Here is a 23,859-nt window from a genome sequence, read left to right as displayed (position 1 = left end):
AAACATTTCCTTACACGAAATACAGACATTACAATGCTAAAATTAAATTTAGTCTCTAATCCCATGTGGTTCCTCATTTCTTTCCATCGGTGTATATACCTGACCCCCCCCCCCCCCCCCAGTGTGAAATGCACTGCATATACTTTTAACAGATGCATGTACCTGAGTATATATATATATATATAAAAAGTAGGTTAATGTTCCCTCTCATGCTACACCTGTGAGTAATTGTAACAAGCATACTCCTTCCACAATCGTATTGTGCAACTTATAATCTGGATATCAACAAACATCAGAAACTCCATACACCATGTTACATTTGTATTCAATTTAAAAAAAAAAGAAGATAAACACAGAATTTAAAGAATATTCATCACATTTATTCCACATGCACACTGCAATGAAGCAATTTTCAGCTTCATCAATTTTGAGCAATGAAAAATGTTAGGCCTCCAAAAATAAAAAGAAGTGTTTCTGAGAACATGAACCCGAAATAAAATAATTACTAATTAATATGTAGGTAAAGAGTACATATTACATAACATTCTAAGTGGATCCGTTTAGTAGAATGTAGAACGAAAAAAAAAAAAATGATTATGAGACGATACTGGCTACATATGATGCATAAAGTTTGAAAAAGAAATGCTTCCACCGTGGAGACAAATTTGTCAATAGGAGAAATAGTCTTATGGTAATACAAGTAAGAGCAGTTAACTCTAAATGCACACTGTATTTAAAAAATAAAATAATAATAAAGTAATCATAACCAAAAAAATAATTAAAACATTAAAACAAATTCTATTTTACATGAACATTGATTTATTAAATTATTTAAAAGAACCTTTCTACTATTTAATAGCAATTTAATTGCAATAATATGTAATACTTGCTATTTTTATGATTTCTTTAGTACATTTACAAATGTAAAATATTTTCTAAAAAAATATAATTATATGAAAATATACTGATTATACACTAAATATTTTCGAAAATATCAAAATAATCAATTTAACCATGAAGATGCTTAAAAATGTGTCACAATCTGTGGAACAAAATGTCTTCCAGATGACACGTGAAGTAAACGTGCAACACATTCTGGACTCTCAAAATAACACAAAATATATTATAACCCTCACACTCCCAAAAGACGATCGATCTTGAATTAGAAAAACGACAACACAATTATAAATGTACCTTCTTCACCAGGATGAACAACACAGTGTAAAATGAATCACTGCATTTTGCGTAGAAATTAACTGCTCATTATGGACAGATGACGGTAATATGAAATACTTTTCTCTCACTAACCGGTTCAAGATGAGGGGAGAGGAATTTTGCAATACATACTTGTCCAACTGACTGATCATCAAAGAATTAATCATTGGTCAAACTTGCTGTGTTATGGTCACCGTAACAACCACAAAATGAGCCAGTATGCTGGTAGTTTGTGTGATTTGCTAAACCGGTTTCAGATGTACAGCCCAAAGTAACTCTTTATAGCTAATTTTAAAGGTTAACTCTTCATAGCTAATGTTAAAGGTTACCTGTATAATAAAAGTATCAACTATGACCCATACAGTTTAAATCGATTTTACTGTATAGTTTTTATTCCCAATAATTAATAAAAAGTGTTATTCCTACTTTGGCTTTCATATAAGTGGCACAGCGCATCTTAAAAAATACCTACACCAAACTAGCAAAAAACAAGGATGACATCATTATTATGTGACACTAGATCATTTTCAGAAGGTTCATTACACAACAGCAGACTGGGAAAATTGCACAAATTACATCAAAATTCAAGAGAAAGTCAACTTGGAAGTCCTTTTTCATTTTGGTTAAAAAGCACTTTTAATGCAGAATTTTCCATATTTATAAAACTGAAATAGCTTTTATTGGAAATGAAAACATACATAATCACAACGTTTAATATTTTGACTACAGATTTGCAAAACATTTTTATGGTGTAAACTTTAAAACTGTTGGCACTAGGTTACGTTTTGGCACTGTCGAACTTTTCCCCAACTTTTTAACCGTAATTTACAAACTACTTACAGCTTTTTGTTTAAATTATCTATTTTATCAAATCCAACAGATAGTATTTAAACCTACAAATTCTTGCAAAAATAATAACATGAACCACTGCATTCACTTGTCATCAGTTTCTATTTGCGCTCTCCATAAAAGAACGTATTTTCATCACAACACATTTTACTACAGTTGGCTCTCCATAAAAGAATGTATTTTCATGATGACGACACAATTTTACTACACAGTCAAGCACCGGCGACATTTCACAGAGACCGCAGTGTCCTTACTCCCCTCCGAAGAAGACGACGGTGTGTTTTCTAACATCCTCGATCTAGCCTGGCTCGGTGGGTGGAAGACGAACGTGATGTCTTCATCTATCACTTGAGAGTCCGTCTCCGGCTCAAGGTACGAACACTGCAGACCCTCCATGGAGGAGGAGGAGGGGGAGCTGCTCGGCAAAGGGTCAAGGTCTTTTGTGTACAACAGAATGTAAGCCTGGGACTGGAGAACGTCTTTCAAGGAACACAACTCCACTTTAGAATCATTGCAGTAGATCCATGAATCTGAAATTGAAGAGTTGTTATAATTAATGTAATGTAAAATGAAATTGTTAATATCTGGAGTTGACTCCAAAATATGTGATGCACCAACATACGAGTGATGCTGTTAAAAATGAGTGTTGCATCCATGTGTGAACATAGAACCTTCATGAGTGCTGCACAATACAGGTGTTGTGGCTACTTACTAGTGTTGCACATGCATGTAGGTGTTGCACACACATCTGACTTACAAGTTTATAACACCTGTGTATAAGTGACGACTCTTACACCTACATGGCAGTGTGGCACCTACATACATGTATGGGTGCTGAAACTGTATGAGTGTTGCACCTATAAATGGTTGTTGCACCAATATACATACACTGAATCTACGCGTGAATATAGCAGCTATGTAAAAATGTTGAATCTACGCGTGAATATCGCAGCCATGTATGAATGTTGAATCTACGCGTGAATATCGCAGCCATGTATGAATGTTGAATCTACACGTGAATATCGCAGCCATGTATGAATGTTGAATCTACACGTGAATATCGCAGCCATATGAATGTTGAATCTACGCGTGAATATCGCAGTCATGTATGAATGTTGAATCTACGCGTGAATATCGCAGCCACGTATGAATGTTGAATCTATGCGTGAATATCGCAGCCACGTATGAATGTTGAATCTACGCGTGAATATCGCAGCCACGTATGAATGTTGAATCTACGCGTGAATGTCGCAGCCACGTATGAATGTTGAATCTACGCGTGAATGTCACAGCTATGTATGAATGTTGAATCTACGTATGAATGTCACAGCTATGTATGAATGTTGAATCTACATATGAATACCACAGCTATGTATGAATGTTGAATCTACGTATGTATGAATGTTGAATCTACGTATGTGTGTTACACGTACCAGCCTCGCTATTCCAGCAGTAAGCGGTGTAGTGACCTGACCCAAACCCGCGTCCATGGTGAATGACAACGGCCGTCAGCTTGTAACAACACTCGGACTCGGGGACGTTGTCCGAGCAGAACGTCGACATGTTGAGTAGGTCGTCAAATTCCACGTGGGTGCTGATCTTCTCTCTGTGGTTCCGTCCTGACCACCTGAACAGAGACGACAACACTTTATTACATGCAATAAATGTAATCTTACTATAGTAATAAAGATGATTCTGACTGTGCAATAAAAACATATTTTATTCAACATATGTGTGATACGAAATCTCACATGTGTAGTATGTGTTCACCCGAATGCCATCGTGTCCTTAGCCAGGACGCTTGGTGTTTCGTCAATTCTATAAAATTCAACCAACTTTCCAGAAGAAGTAAGTTGTGTTATTCAATTAAACTTTTGTTAATCATAATATAGAAAGGTGGTATGTAATAAATGCAGAACCACATACCAGTTGTTTTACCATGTTCTTTATTGCACTTGTTTACAGTGTGCAAGATTCGTACCACTCGACTGCTGCAAAATCTTGTGGTATAATATTGTTGTGCACTATAAACTTGTGCAATAAATAACATGGCAAAACAACTGGTACATGGTTCTGTCTGTTTATTACACATGATAAACAAACCGAACATCGACATTTTCATCAAACTCTATGCAAGACGGTTGATTTTTTCTCTGATTTCTTTCTCAACAGCTGAACATAAAAGTATTATTATTTAAACATTATTACAACAAAAAGCCTTGAGGTATAAGTATTATTATTTAAACATTATTACAACAAAAAGCTTTGAGATATAAGTATTATTATTTAAACATTATTACAACAAAAAGCCTTGAGGTATAAGTATTGCTCTTTAAACATTATTACAACAAAAAGCCTTGAGGTATAAGTATTATTATTTGAACATTATTACAACAAAAAGCCTTGAGGTATAAGTATTACTATTTAAACATTATTACTACAAAAAGCTTTGAGGTAAAAGTATTACTATAAAAAGCCTTGAGGTAAAAGTATTATTATTTAAACATAATTATTACTACAAAAAGCCTTCATTATTACTACAAAAAGCCTTGAGGTATTGTTCTACGATCTGTGTTGTGTCATACCCAAACCAATGTGATGTAAGTAGTACTAAACCAAATAACATCTGCCTGGGTCAAAGTTCAAGGTGCACCCAACTTTTGATAGAGCAGTTAATACCACAAGTCCTGTCATTGATGATAAATGTGAGTGTTTGTTGTAAAAATAATTAGTTTCATCTGGGCAAAAAATATATGTCATTTTATTTCATCTAGCACCAAGTAGCCTTGTGCTTGAAACATGAATGGCGCACCTGTGAAAACTAGGGTAGTCATAGACGCTACCCGTTATCTCTGAAATGACCAGCTTAACCCCCAATTTTTTCTGATTCACTTTAAGGGTGAGGGGTGGTATTATTTATATCCATGGTGTTTATGTCAATTTATACGCTGCAGGTAGGATTTTTAGCGACATATGTTACTACTGTTGTCTATTTGATTTGAGTTGGTAGTATACACCCTATAGGGATGTTCTCACATTATGATTCTTTATGTCATAAAACAATGGGTTAACTAACAACATACCGAAACCTCTTGAGGTGTAGTCTTAAAACAATGGGTTAACTAACAACATACCGAAACCTCTTGAGGTGTAGTCTTAAAACAATGGGTTAACTAACAACATACCGAAACCTCTTGAGGTGTAGTCTTAAAACAAGAGGAAGTTCATTGATGAGCAGTTGTTTGTGCGCAGATGTATAAACAGTCTTTTTACGACGACCTGCAAATTGAAAACAACAAATTATCAGAAGTCCAAACCAAATTGTTAACAACAATGATAAATTACTCTCCTACCTTTAAGTACCGTCTATTTGCACCCAATTTTGTCCAGACACAAATTGTGAAATAACCATTACAGTGACACAGATTCCACATACTGTAACGATGTCACCGATATCTACTTCGCTGACATCACATAGGGCAAATACATGCAATTTGTTGCCATCTGCTATGTTGCTTGTTTATAGAATACTCTTCAAGAGGGGTGGAAGCTGTTAGATTACTTCACATTGATTCACTCCTCTTGAAGAGCAAAATGGCTGACAGTAAAAAATTACATGTGTTTTGTCTTAGGAGATCTTAAGAATTGCATGTGTTTTGTCTTAGGAGATCTTAACAAAGTCAATATAGGTGATATGATTTCAATCTAACATGTGGAATCCATATCAATGTAATGATTTTTTCACGATTTATGTTTGGACAAAAAGTGTAGAAAATCTTAACAGTAATTAAAGGTAGGTGAGTAATTTATCATAGTTGTTAACAATTTGGTTAGGACTTTAGTGAAGTAAAAATCAGGATATTTTACACACAAAATACAAGTCAAAGACTATCAGCAGATGATCAGTGGAGCATTGTTTGATTTTTGGCTGATTATTTACTTTCATTTTATTATAATGATTTAATAATATTTAGCTATTTTAACACAATCTAATTAAAATTAGCTTCACTGGTTAATTATTATTACCTGTGGATCTAACAGCACGCCATTGGAGCTCATGTCCAGTTGACCTTTCATTCGACCAATCAAAACCTTATTTACAAAATCATGCCAATGATTTGAAAAGAATTTGAAAACATTTGGGATTATGCCGAGGGTATACGAAATGATTCGGGTGAATTACGAAGTATGCCGGAAACTAATTTCAATAAAAATTTTTACATAAAATTTGTGTCAAAACAAAAACCGTGATGGTATAGCCATAAAATCTGTTTATCCTAGTATACAATCCAGAGTTTATTACTGCACTTTCCCCCATGTTTTTTAATGTTGAAATAAACCAACAAGTTTGCCTATTGCATAAATAGTCTCGCCCAATATTTTTAGAATTTGTATGCTCCCGAGTAACACTATAAAAGGTGAAGTGTAATTGGTCGATATTTAAATTGTTATTTATAGATGAAATGTCACCTGGACATGGGAGTCCATACAATGCTGTTAGATCTACTGGTAGACCAGTAGAGCTAATTTTAATCAGATTGATTTTAACACCAGTGTTTTTAATAGAAATATTAAATTGTTTTCCTGAAATACTGGTAACATGATGACGAAATATTATAATTCACATCTATACTACAAATTTGGAACCTTTCCGAATGAACTCTAATCCTAATAAAACATTAACAAATGTACCAATAAATCCATCACATTTTGCCGTTCCACGTAACTGTTCAATTGTCTATACAACATTGAGCATTACTGAGCTTGTATGATACAGCCCACTGAGCGGGATGTAGCCCAGTGGGTAAAGTGCTCATCTTTTATCAAGCCAAGAAAGTAAAATGGCAGCATCCATTAAGCAAATTATTGATATGCCTATTGATATGCTTGATGACAGACAATTTTTATTACCATGCTTCGCCACATTAAAAAACCAATAAAAACAATCTATTTACCTTCACCCGTCAATATAGGTAAATTCTGAGTTCCATATTGATTAAATAATGCCCTTTACATGTCTGTATGTTTTCATTTGTTACAATCATAGACAATATATTAAGTTTTAATTCAGAAAGATGAAAGAAAAAAAGTCTCATTCATCAAATAAAAACATTACCATTAGACATGTTATATTTATTGTGCAAGAAGAAGGAAGGAAGGAAACGTTTTATTTAACGATGCACTCAACACATTTTATTTACGGTTATATGGCATCGGACATATGGTTACGGACCACACAGATATTGCAAGAGGAAACCCGCTGTCACCACTTCATGGGCTACTCTTTTTAATTACCAGCAAGGGTTCTTTTATATGCACCATTCCACAGACAGGATAGTACATACCACGGCCTTTGATATACCAGTCATAGTGCACTGGCTGGAACGAGAAATGTATTGTGTAAGAAGTCAAAACAATGGTGCAGGAATTGTCTGTTGTTGTCCTTCAATGAATAATTAGAGATAACTACAGTCATTTCAATGTCTACAAAGCAAAATTAAGGATACAAGAAGAAATTGCTTACGATTGCAATATTCACACCCATAAATTTTTCCATCCAGAATTTCAATATCTGTAAAATGCTCCAATATTTCTGTAAAACAAAAAAAAAAATATATATAAATTATAATATATTAATAGTTATAAATATAAATTAACTAACTCAAGCAAAAGAACTGCAAGCCAGGTTATCCACAGCAATAGGGATGAGTGGACAATTTGAACATGGCCAGTGCCGTGAAGATTGGCGTCATCGTATCCAGATGCTAGCATTCGTTATTCTTTTGCAAGGCTAGCTCCGACACTCGCCAAATTCACCAAATGTGAATTTTGAAAGCAACTGACAAATTTTATTTTATACTGACACACAATGAAAACGCAAAACAGATATTTTTCAATATTTTGTTGTGATTAATGAAAAATATATTTATTGGACTTAAAATAACAATTTATGAGAGGAAGCCATTGATTGGTACTTTTGTCTGGGTTTTAATCCTGGTTTTGTTCTCGTTACACATACAATAGCAGAAACACACAAAATGGTGTGAAATGCGTTCACTACATGCTCAATCATGCTGCATGCAATGCACGTGAAATGCCAGTGTGTGGACACATAAAAGTCATGTAACGGTGTAATATTCTTCGTCACATTAAGAATGCCACGACTCGGAGAAGAACAAAGGGAGCGAGCGTTGGGCATGGTTCAAGGGGGGACTTGGCAAAGCCAAGTTGCTAGGACCTTCAGAGTCCATACATCAACTATTGAACGACTTTTTGAACGTCATCAACAGACCGGGAGTGTCCATGATCGACCTCGACCTGGTCAACGTCCCGTTACGACCCCACATCAAGATCGGCAGATTCGACGACACCACCTCCGTGACCGGTTCAGAACTGCGACAGCAAGCAACACGATAGGATGTCATGGAAGGTCTATCCATCTGATGACGGTCATCCATCGACTCAGAAGGGCTGGACTCGGATGCAGACGCCCGTACAATGGTAACATCATGACACCGCGACATCATGCTGCGAGACTACAGTTTGCTCTCCAGAATGGTAATCATCCACCAGCCTTTTACCAGAGCATTGTTTTCTCAGATGAGTCCCATTTCTCTGTCTCCTTTGCCGATGAAAGAGCATGTGTGTACAGGAGACTCCATGAACGGTACGCTGACGGATGTGTGAGGGAACGTGATCGGTTTGGCGGCGGTTGTCTGATGGTATGGGGGCAATCAACTGTGATTTCAGGAGTGATTTCATCATTGTCCACGATGCCCTTACAGCCCAGCGTTATGTTGACGTTATTCTAAGACCAGTTCTCCAGCCACTTTTGCGCCGTCACCGAAGACCAGGTGGTCCCCTTCTGTTTCAACAAGACAATGCCCGTCCACATACTGCAAGTTTCACCGGATTTGAACCCAATTGAACACATTTGGGATGAGTTAGGACATCGTGTACGTCACCGCCAGCCACAACCGCGTAACATCGCTGAGCTTGAACACGCGTTGCAGGAGGAGTGGAGGAACATTCCTGTGGCTTATTTGAGATGTTTGTGCCAATCCTTTCCCCGTCGTCTTCACGCATGCTCACGGGCCAATGGTGGACACACCAGATACTGACCTCGATATGGGGGGGTTGAACTTTTCGATTACGAATGCAACTCGATTACTGATGATAACTGGCCATGTTTCCATGTGAATGTATCTCATGAATACCAGTCATTAATTTCATATTACATTATCCATCAATTCAATAGTTTGTCGTTATTTGCAATGAAAAGTTATTTTTGCGTTTTCATTGTGTGTTAGTATAGTTTGGTGAAATAATTGCTTGTAATAATTGAATTTTTTTTACAAAATAACTGACAATTTTTGCAATTTAATAGACAATTTGGCGAATTGTTTCACTCACCCAGAGCAAGCCCCATTTTGATAAAGAACATTCGGTGAATATAGGAATATAGACATACTTGATAAATGCCAATTAATTGATAAATAATCCCACAGGGTAAATCTTGTTAAATCGATAAAAAAAATAAAAAAAATATATATATATTTTTACCACTTGTTGCTTGTTTGTGTGAATTATCATTAGTGTGTGCTCCAGGCTCAATGTTCAGTGCTCAATAGTTTTAAGTTGTTGTTAGATAAAGTTATGTGAGAACAAAGCACATAGCCGCTGCTTAGTACCATGTAAGATGATACAGGTTACTATTGTTCATGGTACATGTTACTTCCACGTTCTGGGTACGAAGTTATGCCACAACCACTGTATAAATAGGAACGGGAATGTGACAGTTTTAAAATCAAGTAGTTTATCTTATTTCATTTGAGCTTCCATCAGTGTTGAACGACAGCTTCCCCCCCCCCCCACCAAAAAACCCCCATATGTGATAAGTAACAAATTAATTCAGAATTTGATGCTAATAAATAAAATATAATTAGTATTTTGACCAGAAAGTTATATTTCTCTAAACAATACAGACCAAAACAGATTTTGAAGATTGGCATTGAAAGAATGTAACTGGATTCAGAATACCCAATCCGCCGCCCACACACTCGACAAGCTATAGAAAGTTTTACCCTGTTTAACTCATGTTAGTGCCTTCAGTATCTGCCTCGGGTTGGGTCCCTGGCTATCCTGAGACTGAACTCCGGGGCAGACATGCTCCAAACCTCTGTGATATATGAGCATGTTAAAAAGTTACGCAACACAGTGCCTTTAGTAGCAACATCAGGGCAACCAACCTAATGGAAATATTTTTCCGGAATTTTCTGATATTTTAATTTTTAAGCGCGCGAACGCCCCTTTCAAAGCAATAGTTTAAAGCATGCGAAAACGCCATTTTCAAAAATATAAAAAATAATTTAAACAGCGCCATATTTAACATATTTAAAAAATAACAACAACCAAAGAAATACATAACAATAAAATAAAAAAATGGTATTATTTATTGGAATGTTATATATTCAATAATAAAAGTATAAATCAATGCACATAATTGGCAGAATTTTTCTACTTTCTTTTTAAACATAGCCCTACTTTATGGCTTGTCTAGTAAAACATGCTAAATATATTCATCAGTGTAAATAAAGTTACTATACACACATACATGCACACACGTGCGCACACACACACACAGACCAAAAAAAAAAAACCTTAGAAAATCCCCACTTTATTAGCAAATAGTGTAGTACAGTTTCACTCCCACCTACAGATTAGTAATAAAGTGACAAACTCGGGACCAGTTTTATTTTTATGTAGGTACATTGCCACATTTCATCAGTGGGGTCGAACTAATTTGAGGTTAACTGAATCGGGAACGAAACATCTGGTACCTAACGTTCTGCATTACGCTTACATTACTATTAGAGTCCACTTTTCGCAGCAAAATCTAATGGTTTGTAAAAATTTACATTTTTTATAGTTTAACTTACTTGAATAAAACAAGATCGGTAGGTATATTAATTAATTAATATTAATGTCATGAATGTGTCACAGATTACTGGTAAGCAAATAGTATTTAGTGAAATGTTGCACGTGGAAGCATACGAAAAGAATTTAAGAGAATTGTGGATCCGTTTCTTTTATTTTTGTACGATCGCAAGTGTTCTGTTATATGTTCAAGTTTTTACACACCGTGGCGAATTTGCATGCATCGCCATAGAACCGATGTCTGCCCCGTAGTAACTGCTATATGATATTTGAAATATCTTTAAAATGAATACATAAACTACATAGCAAGTACATGGCTTCAGTTTACTTGATTGTCAAAAACATTTCCATTGGTCGGCTGTTGACAAATACAGCCAATAAACAAACGTCTTAGTAATAGCACGAAACAGTCGATAATACCAAGTTCAGGTTGCAATGGAGAATGCAGAATAATAAACTCGGGATTTAAAAATATAGAAAATTTAAAATATATGCAGAAATGGTTGCTTCAAAAAAAAAAAATGATAGCGAATTTGGAAAAAATTCCGGATATTTGGCATTAATTCCAGAATTCCGGATATGGGTTAAAAATTCCGGATTTTTCGGAAAATTCCAAAAGTTGGTCGCCCTGCAACATCCACCTGCTATATGACATGTTTCTGTGGAGAGTTTTACACTGCTTAACAACTAGTGTTAGTGCCTTCAGTAGCAACATTCACCTGTTATATGACATGTTTCTGTGGATAGTTTGGCATCAGGGGAGGTTATCTGGTAGCGTTTGGGGAACTCGAGCGAGAGATCCATGAAGGGTTCGCGGGTCGTCGATTCTCGGTTGCACTCAAGACAGGTGACCGTGCTGATTAACTCCCCTTGGAATGTGTCCTCCACCACGGGCGGTTGACTCTGCAGATCTCTCACTGTGCGCAACTCGTCACTGACTTTGTCCAACAACTCGCTGCCAAAAATATCATACACGCAGATTATGGCATGAGTGGGAGTGCCATACGAAAATTAAGGAACGAGTTTGGGAATTATTTTAATCCTCAAGCAAGAGAGAGGGGTACAAAACAATTTCCAAATGGGTTCCATAAATGTTGTGTTGCACTTACACAAATGTAATAATTTATTATCCACAAAGTGTGGTTTATAATAAAGGTTAAGTGTGATTGTATTCGGTTCACAATCAATGTTAATAACATTCAATGAGGTCAGTTACCAACCATGACGATGAATGCTGTCAATTTCACAAACTAACTGCCACAAATATTTAGCTGCTATACAGACTAGTAATATCAGAAGTGTGTCATAACAGTAGTGTTTTCCCTAGCTTGTTTTAGCATGATGCAGCACCATGCCTCAATAGTCTAGCACCATCTTGCCTTAATCAGCACCATGCTGCCCTGAGATTAAACAAGCCTTTTTCACTAATTAATTCTAAAATTGCCTTTATAAAACACCCAAAAAGGTATTATTAATTGATAAAATATGCCTTTTATATCTTTTGCCATTCATTTATTAAAGCAAGCACATAAATTACATTAATATTTATTTCAATTAATTTCTGTGTATTTTTAATGAAAAACAAGTGCCCCGAAAATGGTGAAAATGCCCCAAAAGTGTTTGGTCTACCATGCCTTGCATAATTTCTAGGGAAATCATTAAACAGTACTCAATGTTTTACTATGACCCATGCAATAAAGATAGCATTGGAAAATACCAAATTTATGTAACCGTTTATTGTAAACCATGTAGGTAATAAAACATCAAAGAATGGATGTTAAACAAGTGACCAAAGTTTCATCACGGAAGAATACATGGAATGATCACATTCACTTATATGGTAAAATTATTTAATTTACAGACTATATAAGAAAGTCATTAAAATCAAATGATTTGCATATACGGTAACATTATGTTAGTAAATTCAGTAAAATGTTGTCATAGCATTCCAGACAGTCTTGTGCTAAAATCACATGATTTGTATACATATATATATGGCAACGTTATGTTAGTAAACAGAGTAAGATGTTGTCATAGCAACAAGAGAGTACAAACCAAAGAAACTCCTGTGCTAAAATCACATGATTTGTATGCATATATATATATGGCAATGTTATGTTAGTAAATAGTCAGATGTTGTCATAGCAACAAGAGCGTGCAAACCAGAGAAACTCGTGTGCTAAAATCACATGATTTGTATATATATATGGCAACGTTATGTTAGTAAAGAGAGTAAAATGTTGTCATAGCAACAAGAGAGTGCAAACCAGAGAAACTCCTGTGCATCATGCTGAAAGTGACCCTTGAAGGTTGGAATGAAGTTCCACACTGCCTGCAGAAACGCATGTGGACTGACCTGTGCCCACTTGCCGGACCACATCACTCGGAACAGACCGTGTAATTCCTGACACAGAGACCTGCAACACAGAACACACTGGAGATTGAGCAAAACAGATGTAAAGTGTGCACACGCACACACACACACACGCACGCATGCACACACACATTATCCATGATAACATTAAAGCAGAGGTATTGTGAGAAGTATCCAGACTGGTGGACTAAGTACCCAAACTGACTACGATACCCATGTGAAATCATCAATATTCCCTGAAACATCCAAGCTTGTAAACTATAGTCTGTCCCATCCACCTACAAATTACTTATTATGTCAAACCAAACTGAAGTTAAGTGTTTTGGAAATAAATAAAAAAATACTATATTTATGTGTAATTTAGAAAACAATCAGCTCAGAAATAAATAACTTGTAGTAAATTCCATAGTACTGAAAAAAGGCGTCCCCAGTGGTAGGACTGTAGATCTAAATCTGACTATGGTATGCATGTGAATTACTGTGATTCCCTGAAGTGTCCAGGCTGATGGACTATCAAAATATGACTATCTAAATGTGACTATGATGCCTTTGTGAAATCATTGTAATTCCCTGAAGTGTCCAGGATGAAGGACTATCTAAATGTGACTATGATACTCATGTGAAATCACTGTGATTCCCTGAAGTGTCCAGGCTGATGGACTATCAAAATATGACTATGACACTCACATGAAATCACCGTGATTCCCTGAAGTGTCCAGGCTGATGGACTATCTAAATCTGACTATGACACTCACATGAAACCACCGTGATTCCCTGAAGTGTCCAGGCTGATGAACTATCTAAATCTGACTATGACACTCACATGAAACCACCGTGATTCCCTGAAGTGTCCAGCCTGATGGACTATATAAATCTGACTATGACACTCACGTAAAATCACCGTGATTCCCTGAAGTGTCCAGGCTGATGGACTATCTAAATCTGACTATGACACTCACATGAAATCACTGTGATTCTCTGAAGTGTCCAGGCTGATGGATTATTTAAATCTGACTATGACACTCACATGAAATCACCGTGATCCCCTGAAGTATCCAGGCTGATGGATGTACTTGGATTTCCTCCGCCACTCAATCCTCCGACACACATTTTTTTCGAGTCCGGTGTCGACGCCATCTCGCTACACAAATGCTGCAAGACAATTTCAGTTGTTAGTTAACTCAGTTGAACCAGTTCCACAAAACAGGCCTCTGATAATTGAATATTTGCCTAAGCCATTTACGAGTTATGCAAAAATAAATTCCAGTAACCCATTTTCTTTTGCGTAACCTGTTGTGTCCATGTAAATAATGTGCTAAATTTAATGCATGAACGGAAAATAGGTTACGCTAAATTAGATTTGCGTGAACACCACCCGAATGGAATGATTGTTCTTGCAATTTTCAAAGACCTGCAAAACATTGTTAGTTTAAGTTTATGACTAGCAGTTACACCTGTTGTACAGTTAATGTGTTTGGTTTCCAGGGAAAGGACAGTACATACCACAGCCTTTGATGTATTAATCTCGGGGCACTAATTGCAATGGGGAAAAACATCTATCAAGGGAAATAATCCTGACTCCCTGCACCTTAGGTGAGTCTACAAATTAGTTACATCCCTTGGCAAAAGTTATTGTATTGAAAAAAAAAGTTTATTTAAATTTGTTTTGTTTAACGACACCACTACAAAATATTGATTTACTAATCATAGGCTATTGGATGTCAAACATATGGTCATTTCGACAGTCATAAAGAGGAAACCCGCTACATGCTTCCATTAGTAGCAATGGATCTTTTATATGCACATTCTTTATTGTATTGAGTGCATTCATTTGTGTGCTACAGTCAGTGCCCCACGACTTGTATTTCAAAGGACATGGTATGTGCTGTCCTATCTAGGAAGAATGTGCATATAAAAGATCCCTTGTTGCTAATGGAAAAATGTAAATGATTTCCTCTAGGACTACATGTCAGAATTATCAAATGTTCGACATCCAAAAGCTGATAATTAATCAAACAAAACAAACTTTAATTTTGTGCTAAACGGACTGTTCACAATTTATATGCATATTAAACACAAGCTCTGCAATTAATAAAATGTCTATGCAGGCCTCTGAGTGTTGAAAATATCCATCACCCATTTATCAGTTACGCAGAAATAAATCCAGGGAACACATTTTGTTTTTGCGTAACCCATTATACCCAAGTAAATGGTGCTCCAAATTCTGTGCAAACGAAAAATAAGTTATGCAAAATTAAATTTGTGCGAGCAACACACAAATGAAAAGATCGTTCTTGCAGTTTTCAGAGGCTTGCTATGGCAAGAAACATGCCATGGAAAAAACTTAATGTAGTCCACAGCAAAACAGAAGTGCCATAAAAAATTAAAATGACCCTGGCAATCTCCTTGATTTTGGCAATTACCATGGGGAATTGCAGGGGTTGTAAACATCAACTTCACTTTTCTAAAGTGATTCACGCTGGAATACTACTTACCTGAAAACAGTCCATGGTGTTGAGCCTCCTGTAGGTTCTGTTATGCGTGGAGGACGGTCCTCTGTCGCCATCGGTTACCGGGCTCGTACAAGTCTGGGTGAATCTCGGCATCAGGGACGACCTGACTGGTGTCACCGGTGGACTCAGGCCACTGTAGAATTGTAGGTGTAGAAAGAACTGACGGAACTTTTCAATGTGGCTGTAAAACAAAATGTGAAAAAGCCACTTTGGAATGAAAGTTATCAAAAGATTTCTGAATTTTGAAATATTCTTGGTCAGTTAACATTAAAATAAAACCCAGATCACTGAACACAGCCAATATGATAGTGTAGTTTATTTCTGATAAACTTGTCAAATAAAAAAGTAACTAAAAGTATTTACTGAATGGATGAGAGACAAAAACTTCATCATACGTGGTAGTACATACCACCACGTTTAATGTAACAGTTGTGGTGCACCGCTTAAAGGCTAAAAACTGCAAAAGTCAAGCAGGGCTAGCTCTGGGTGATCAGAAAATTTCACCAAATTATTAAAAAAGTGCAAAATCTAAACTATTTTTCAACAAAGTATCAATTATAACACAATAAAATAAAATTTGCCAATCGTTGTTTAAATTTGCAACTGGCAAATTTGGCGAGTGGCAGAGCTAGCCCAGTCAAGGTAGTTTATATCAGCTACTCAGGCAACAACAATAGTTTATAAGAATTAAATAGCCCAACACTGGAAAATGCTGCAGTACATTTTTTCACAACCACTTACCCCAATGATTGCAGTATGGAATTCAGGTAACACGTGTTGCCAAGGTTACGGAGACCAGTGACACCGGGGATGAGAGTTCTCCTGCGCAGAGACGGTGATGCGAGAGAGACAGGAGACGGAGATAGCCCATCCAGTCTAGCTTTCTTGATCGGTGTCACCTCAGTCTGAACAGACTTTTACATAAAAAGAATTTTGAGGTAAGCTAATAACAGCACAAGTTTTACATTCATGGCTGTTAACAAAAGTAAAATGTTGTGACTGAAATTTCAAGGTACAGGGCAATGCCCTGGTTGGGGGTTTAGATGGCGGATGTCAGTGCCATGATTATATCACCATTCAAAATGGTAGTGTTTTACATGACAATTGTAGTCCACTTTAAACATGTATTTCTCCCAACCCAAACCCTTTTTTTTTTTTTTTTTTTTGACAAAAACATTAATTTGATGGGTCCTGCAGTGAACCTGTGTTCTTTCACAAGCTACGGACATGTTTTTTAAAGTTTGCATTATTACTTGATATTATTTATTTAGGCTTGACCGCCAGCTAATGGACGGCAAATCAAATATTCAAATACATTTACATCGGGTCGCCGTAGTCTTATTGCAAATTCATTATGGTCGTTAAAAATTGGAGTAAAAGCCAATGTCTGATACTGCATTACGCTAACGTTGAATAGTCCTTTGTTGATCTTTGTGTCCATTTAACAACACGTAACGCAAAATCTTGCAGTTTTAATACCACTCTCGCTCGTGTAACGTTTTGTGACCATGTCATATTTTACTTTGGGGTCTTTATTAATACATATATGTTAAAATAAAACGGCAATGACTGGTTGCATACTTTATTAATTAACATTATGTTGCACAATACCCCCCCCCCCCCCCCCCACCAAATTACGTTTTGTCACACATCCCATAATTCCTACTCTCCTTAGTGCACGTTGAGTAGTTCTTGAATGACCCCATTATTCAATCGTAAATAATAAAGAAGTAACATACCGCTGGTCGGTAAATGTTAATTTTTCACCGGATCAATTTTATTAAGTCTCAATATCTATAATACGCAATCTAATAATCTCCCAGCAGAACTATTACATTGTAACAGTGTTCAAACTCGCACGTGCTGTTCGTCACATGGTGTGACATCGGGTACGGCCATTACTTCAAAGGGAGTGAGTAGCACATTTAAATTAGGGGGTTTTTCTTCACTTAACTTACAACTACTGTAGTAACGGGTTTGTTTAGGGGGGTTTAATTACAAAAACCGTACCAAACATGATTTTTTAAATATCTGAGAAAAAAACAGTACGAAACATATGTACACACCTTTTTACAAAATAAGATCGTCTGCTTAAAATAGCACAGCAAATGGTAGTGCAGGATGCACATTAAGTCAATACTTTTACTTTCTACGTCCGTAAATAGCGGATTGGATAGATAGATAGCAATTTAACGTGTCCATATACCACTAGGGTTGGACGTGTTGTGATAGATCCCAAATATGTGTTAACGCAAATGGATGGATTAAAACAAAAAGTTATATTCTTCTACCAAAAATATATTATATCAGACAATGTAGGCATTACTAAAAACTACGATACAACAGACTATCAAAACAGGATACACCTAATTTGCATATCCAGGTCAGTTGTTTGTCACGTGTTCATAATCGATCGGAAAACCAAAACGAAACTTTTTCGATGTCCTTTTAAAAAAAAATATACAATTAGCTAAATTTGTAAACATTTTTATGAGTTCAAGTGTCCACGATAAGAGCAACTTTGGGAATCTTTATTGGGAAACTGTTGGGTTGAAGGGTCTAATTGGTGAAAAGTTTGATATTGGATTGGGAATTTACGTTAGGGGAATGGGGCCATTCACCGGCCCCAAAATGTATAGTAGTTTATACCCTGGGATGGGTCCCTAAAAGGGGTCAGTGGGGCAAAGAAAACGTCCGACGCGATCGGGCTGACATTACGGAAACCGAAAACGGCCGAAGTGATTCTCATTTAAAAAAAAAAAAACCTGACAAAAAATAATTTCCACAATTTTTCTGACTACGGAAATCCGTCTCACGACGGACAGTTAACAGCCATGTACATTATCAAGTTATTAATTATGCAAAAATTATGTATCATATCAATTAATCTGCAGGATTTTTTTTTATCACAAGTAAATGTAACATAGCAAAATTTGTTGCTATGTTTCCTTCATTTTAAGAGTACATATAATAATGTCTTTTTTTATTTTTTGTAACCCAGGAGAGATTCCTGTTTAAAAATATGATCTAATTTAATACAATGAAATTTCCTGCATTGGCTTAAATACTGGAAGTCCATGATAAAGCTGAACATTAGTGATGACATACAATGTGTACACAGAATATATTACCTCATCTGCTTTTTCCTGTAGGACACAGTGAAACCAAGCACTGAATGCTTTTTGAAGGAGGGATTTCCTACAAAGAAGAACATAAATCATTAACATCATGCAAAAATGCTTTTCATTTATATGTACAAAAACTAATTTTAGAAATAAATATTACTTTCATAAGTTTAACTGATCAGTTTTATCTATATTTAACAGGATTTATTTTCCCACTCCAAAATTATTTTTTCTTGACTGTTATTTGTAAAATAAATAATGATAACCAAGAATGTTAGTCATTTTACAATATTTCATAATATCTGGTAGGCAATAGCAAAAAAACAAAAAAACAAGAGATATATACTGCCACATATATTATACATACAACTTTCACTGTTATTTTATTATTTCTTTAGAAATAAAACAAAATAATAATAATAAAAAATAACAATATTACCTATAATGGCAGTCTGCAGTAGCAAGTTTATCAATCTCATCCGCATTTGTTCTAAAAAAAAAAGATCAAAGAAATATTAGTAATTATTTGATAAACTCATTTAATAAACTAGTATATAATATAGTGATAATTCTCAAATATCTGTGACATGTATGATGAAATGTTTCTACAAATGTTTTATTTTCAAAAATTATTTTCATCAGAGTACTGTGGTAAATAAATACAATTTAAAAAACAATCAATGAAAGAATTAAGTGAAAGTTTGTTTCCAATACAGCAGTTTTGGGGTTCCAAAGTTTGCATTATTTCTCACACCGTCGAGTTGATGTCTCTCGTTTATTTCCTAACTGTTTACACTGTGACTGCCTTCAAAAAGCTCCAGCCACAAGCTGCGGTGTGCTGACAATGTATAACCATATTACTGTAAACAGGATCGCCAGCTTTACCATATTTGATGTTGTATAAGCCCACTCCCATTTTCAACACGTTTAAAGAATTACGTCCAAATCTGCAAACAAGACCCACAACCCTCAAGTAAGACACTGAACTTTGTCATCAGCAACACAGCCAGTAAACACACAGAGCAAAGAAGATAAACGCAATGGTATAATTAGTCAAAACACAATAAATAGACACAGCAGAGAAGATAAAGTTACAGGGTTTTTTTGTTTAATGACACCACTAGAGCACATTGATTTATTAATCATCGGGTATTAGATGTCAAACATTTGGTTATTCTGACATAGGCTTTCAGAGGAAACCTACATTTTTCCATGAGCCTTTGTTACACCAGTTGTGGAGCATTGGCTGGAACGAGAAATAGACCAATGGGTCCACCAATAGGGATCAATCCCAGACCGACCACACATTAAGCAAACGCTTTACCACTGGGCTACATCCTGCCCCCAAATTATGAAAGAGGCACGCAAGGTCGGAGGTCCCATATCCCATAAATATACTCTTCAAAAGAAGAAACGCAAAACCACATTGTCGTAACATTTGGAGAATTGATTTAATTATTGAATGGTGAGTCCGATAATTACCAAATGTTGCAGGATTGTTCACAATTCACTCTAGTCCATTGTGAGTAAGTGATAGGACACACCACCAAGGTCAAGGTCAAGGTCATCTGGAGTCAATACCGGGTGTGGCCTCCGCGTGTGTTGACAACTGCCTGGCACCGCCTGCCCATTGAAGCAACCAGAGTACGGATGACGTCCCGGGGGATGGTGGCCCACGCGGCCTGCAAGGCTGCTGCCAGCTCGGGCAGGGTCTGGGGCGGTGGTTGTCGCTGTCGGAGGCGTCGGTCCAACTCGTCCCATAGATGCTCAATTGGGTTCAAATCCGGTGATATCGATGGCCAAGGAAGGACATTAATGTTGTTGTTCTGTAGGAAAGCCGTTGTGAGACGTGCTGTGTGAGGCCTGGCGTTGTCATGTTGGAACACTGCGTTGGCGTTGGCCATAACTGGAACGATGTGTGGCCGGAGGATCTGGTCAATGTAGCCCTGTGCATTCAGGTTGCCCTGCACGTGGACCAGGTCAGTTCTGCCAGTGTGTGAGATGGCTGCCCACACCATGACACTACCCCCGCCGAATCTGTCCACTTCCTGCACGCAGTTTGCCGCATAACGTTCACGCGACATCTTCCATCATGACGTGGGTCGCAGTTGAGGCCATTGTCGATGAATCTGGCACCACTGCAGTCGGAGTCGACAGTGTTGTGGTGTTAAGATGACACCTCGAACTGGACGTCTGGCACGAATTCCTACCTCACGTAGGCGGTTCCGTACGGTCTGGTCGGATATCCTGCGCAAACCTGGTATTGCTGCGGCTGTGGAGGTGGCAATAGTCAATCGTTCCCGAAGGTGGTGTACCCGGATGTAGCGGTCCTGCCCGGGGGTAGTGACCCGTGGTCGACCGGATCTAGGGAGGTCACGTGTTGATCCATGTTGCTGGTAACGGTCCCACAGTCTGGAGATGGTGCTTGGGGACACATGGAATGCTCTGGCAACGGCCGTTCTGGATTCGCCTGCGTCTAGTCGGCCGATGGCATTGTTTCTCCGCGGTTCACTGAGACGTGGCATGTCCTGGATTGTCAACTGACGGCCAGATACAGAGGCCAGGCAAGCGAACACCCTGCACTTTTATACTGTCGGTGTTCATGTTGCACGTGCAGACAACGCACGTGCAGTGGTGACATGGTTTGCACGTGGCTGCGTTTTTGCGAATATTCACATTTTGGAACTTTATTGTACAGTAGCTGCGTTTTATCGAATGTAACCATGGGAATGTGTTTGGGACATGCAATGACCTTATATTCACAAAGCATGAACCGGTAGGAAACATAAAATCGGAGTTATAACCCATTTGTACCCTTTTGCGTTTCTTTTTTTGAAGAGTATATTTGGCATACTGAGAAGTTCCGAATGCCCAACTCAGGACACTTTGGCCAATAAAAATAATTTATTTGATTGGCAAATCATATTCGTTAATACTATTCGGTATTACCCACATTTTATTTTGAATTTTTTATATATATATATATATATATTTTTTTTAAATTAATAAATGAAATAGTTGCATTGTTTTTCATCGGTAATGTGGTACAACGAAAACCTGTTCAACTTCAACAGTTTATTCAAGTAAAAATAATTATTATTGAATTTTAGTTACGTTATTCATGCCGGATGGGTTAATAAATTTGTTAATAATAATAATGAAATACTTTAAATAAAATTTCATTTTGTATGAATAAACAAAATTACGATTGATGGCCAAAACTGAGGTGAAAATGCTAGCAAAGGCCGATCACGTGATTTCCTGTTGGTTTGAGGATGGATGGCAGCCCCAACTATTTGATTGGTTCCTGACTTCGCAATTTGGTTTACCGTGAAACGCATAAACCAGTCTAGCGGACATTTTTTGCTCGGTCTGGCTAAACTTGGCCCAGAAAGCAAAAGTGGAAATGTGCTCACGAACAATCTGACTTGCTTATGTTCTGCCAGCCGTTTTTTGCTAAACATTTGCAATCTCAGGGGTGCACAAATCGGTTGTCCGCGCGCCCGGGACAACCAAAATATGTTGTGGGCAACCATTCTTTGAAAATCATAAAACAAGTAAAATGAAAAACAAAACTTCACGACACTCGGACAGTCACGGGCAATTCAAAAGTATCGAAACTGATAACTTGACTGACAGGCGATATAAATATCCACCCTAACGCTGCCATCCACTCAGCGTCCACTGTGCATGATTTTGACGAGTTCAATGCAGACAGATACGTTTCAGAATGGTGGTTATTAGCAAAGGGCACAAGACATATGAAAGGCCACAGACTAAACCAACAACCATCCAGTTCTGAGCAAAAAAATTTGGCTACGCCATTTTCTATCTTCTGATGTGAACAATCAGTTACATATTCTATCCGACACCTAACATATAATAATAATACCAAATATTAACAGGGATCTCGCGACTGGTAACGAGAAGCGGTGTCATCAAGAATTCAGCATAACAGTGTTTGCTTATTTTAATAATCAACAGTTATTAATTTTAATGGCAACATGTATGCAAGAAAAGTCTGAAAAATCTGTAGCGTGTTATTTTAACTCTGTAAAGTCTTTGAGCCAAAGTAATAAAAACGGACCGAAATTGCGTGTCAGTTTCAATACACATGCTAGTTCAGGGCCAAAGACGAGTAGGCTAGGACCGAGTTCAGCTAGACTGAGCAAAACAAAAATGTCCGCTAAACTGGTTTATGTGCTTCACGTTAAACCCAATGTCCACGTCGGGAACCAATCACATAGTTTGAGAACATTTGGAAAACGTCCGTTGGCTGTTCTCAGTGTGTATATAGGTCACGCTTGACAGTCAGCTGAGACTTGCAGACATTAAACAATATGATTACACGCAAGTAAATCTTGATGTAAATTTGTGAGAAAAAACCTCACCACCAAATATTTGTTCGCATCAATGAATACTTAATTGTTGTTTCATTTTGTTTATTTCCGTTGTCTTTGTTAATTTCGCACTCATGCATTTCGCGATCGCGGGAAAGGAACATGCAGTATTTATACAAATTGCGGTTAAACGTACACTGAATACAATTAGTTAAAAATAATCATGATATTTGTTAGATAAAATATTATATAAATTTGTTGACTGTGAGCTAGATTTTAAAAAGACCGTAAAATTTGAATGCATTATCTTTTTAATCAAAACCATTTGACGTAAAGGGATTGTAGTCATAATGTGAAGTCAGCATTCTTAGGTTACGTATTTTACAAGCTGAAATCAACAACAAGCATATAACACGACGCGGAAATCAACAAAATGGCACAAATTACGAAATTTTTGGGGTGTGGAATAGATGGGTTACTTTAAAATAAAATTAAAAGCAGTTCAA

The 23,859-nt window shown here is 36.9% G+C and overlaps 1 protein-coding gene across 3 annotated transcripts in view; it reads right to left on the bottom strand.

Annotated features, from left to right (window-relative positions):
* Positions 1 to 358: 358 nt before the first annotated feature.
* Positions 359 to 23,859, bottom strand: part of LOC121380406 (ubiquitin carboxyl-terminal hydrolase 44-like) — a 33,088-nt gene continuing 9,587 nt past the window's right edge. For all 3 annotated transcript variants that reach the window (XM_041509202.1, XM_041509203.1, XM_041509204.1), the window contains exons 6-16: positions 19,453 to 19,503; positions 19,020 to 19,086; positions 16,630 to 16,802; positions 15,871 to 16,069; positions 14,403 to 14,527; positions 13,269 to 13,418; positions 11,721 to 11,956; positions 7,589 to 7,657; positions 5,250 to 5,343; positions 3,498 to 3,691; positions 359 to 2,594 (exon numbers count right to left, since the gene is read on the bottom strand). In XM_041509202.1, the coding sequence (XP_041365136.1) occupies positions 2,269 to 2,594; positions 3,498 to 3,691; positions 5,250 to 5,343; positions 7,589 to 7,657; positions 11,721 to 11,956; positions 13,269 to 13,418; positions 14,403 to 14,527; positions 15,871 to 16,069; positions 16,630 to 16,802; positions 19,020 to 19,086; positions 19,453 to 19,503 (1,684 nt within the window). In that variant the 3' untranslated portion in view covers positions 359 to 2,268. The remainder of the gene's footprint in view (positions 2,595 to 3,497; positions 3,692 to 5,249; positions 5,344 to 7,588; positions 7,658 to 11,720; positions 11,957 to 13,268; positions 13,419 to 14,402; positions 14,528 to 15,870; positions 16,070 to 16,629; positions 16,803 to 19,019; positions 19,087 to 19,452; positions 19,504 to 23,859) is intronic.

The sequence above is a fragment of the Gigantopelta aegis genome, chromosome 9, assembly GCF_016097555.1.
Source record: "Gigantopelta aegis isolate Gae_Host chromosome 9, Gae_host_genome, whole genome shotgun sequence".
Classification (NCBI taxonomy): domain Eukaryota; kingdom Metazoa; phylum Mollusca; class Gastropoda; order Neomphalida; family Peltospiridae; genus Gigantopelta; species Gigantopelta aegis.
Note: the sequence above shows the minus strand (reverse complement) of the source record. Positions and strands in the feature narration are given on the sequence as shown.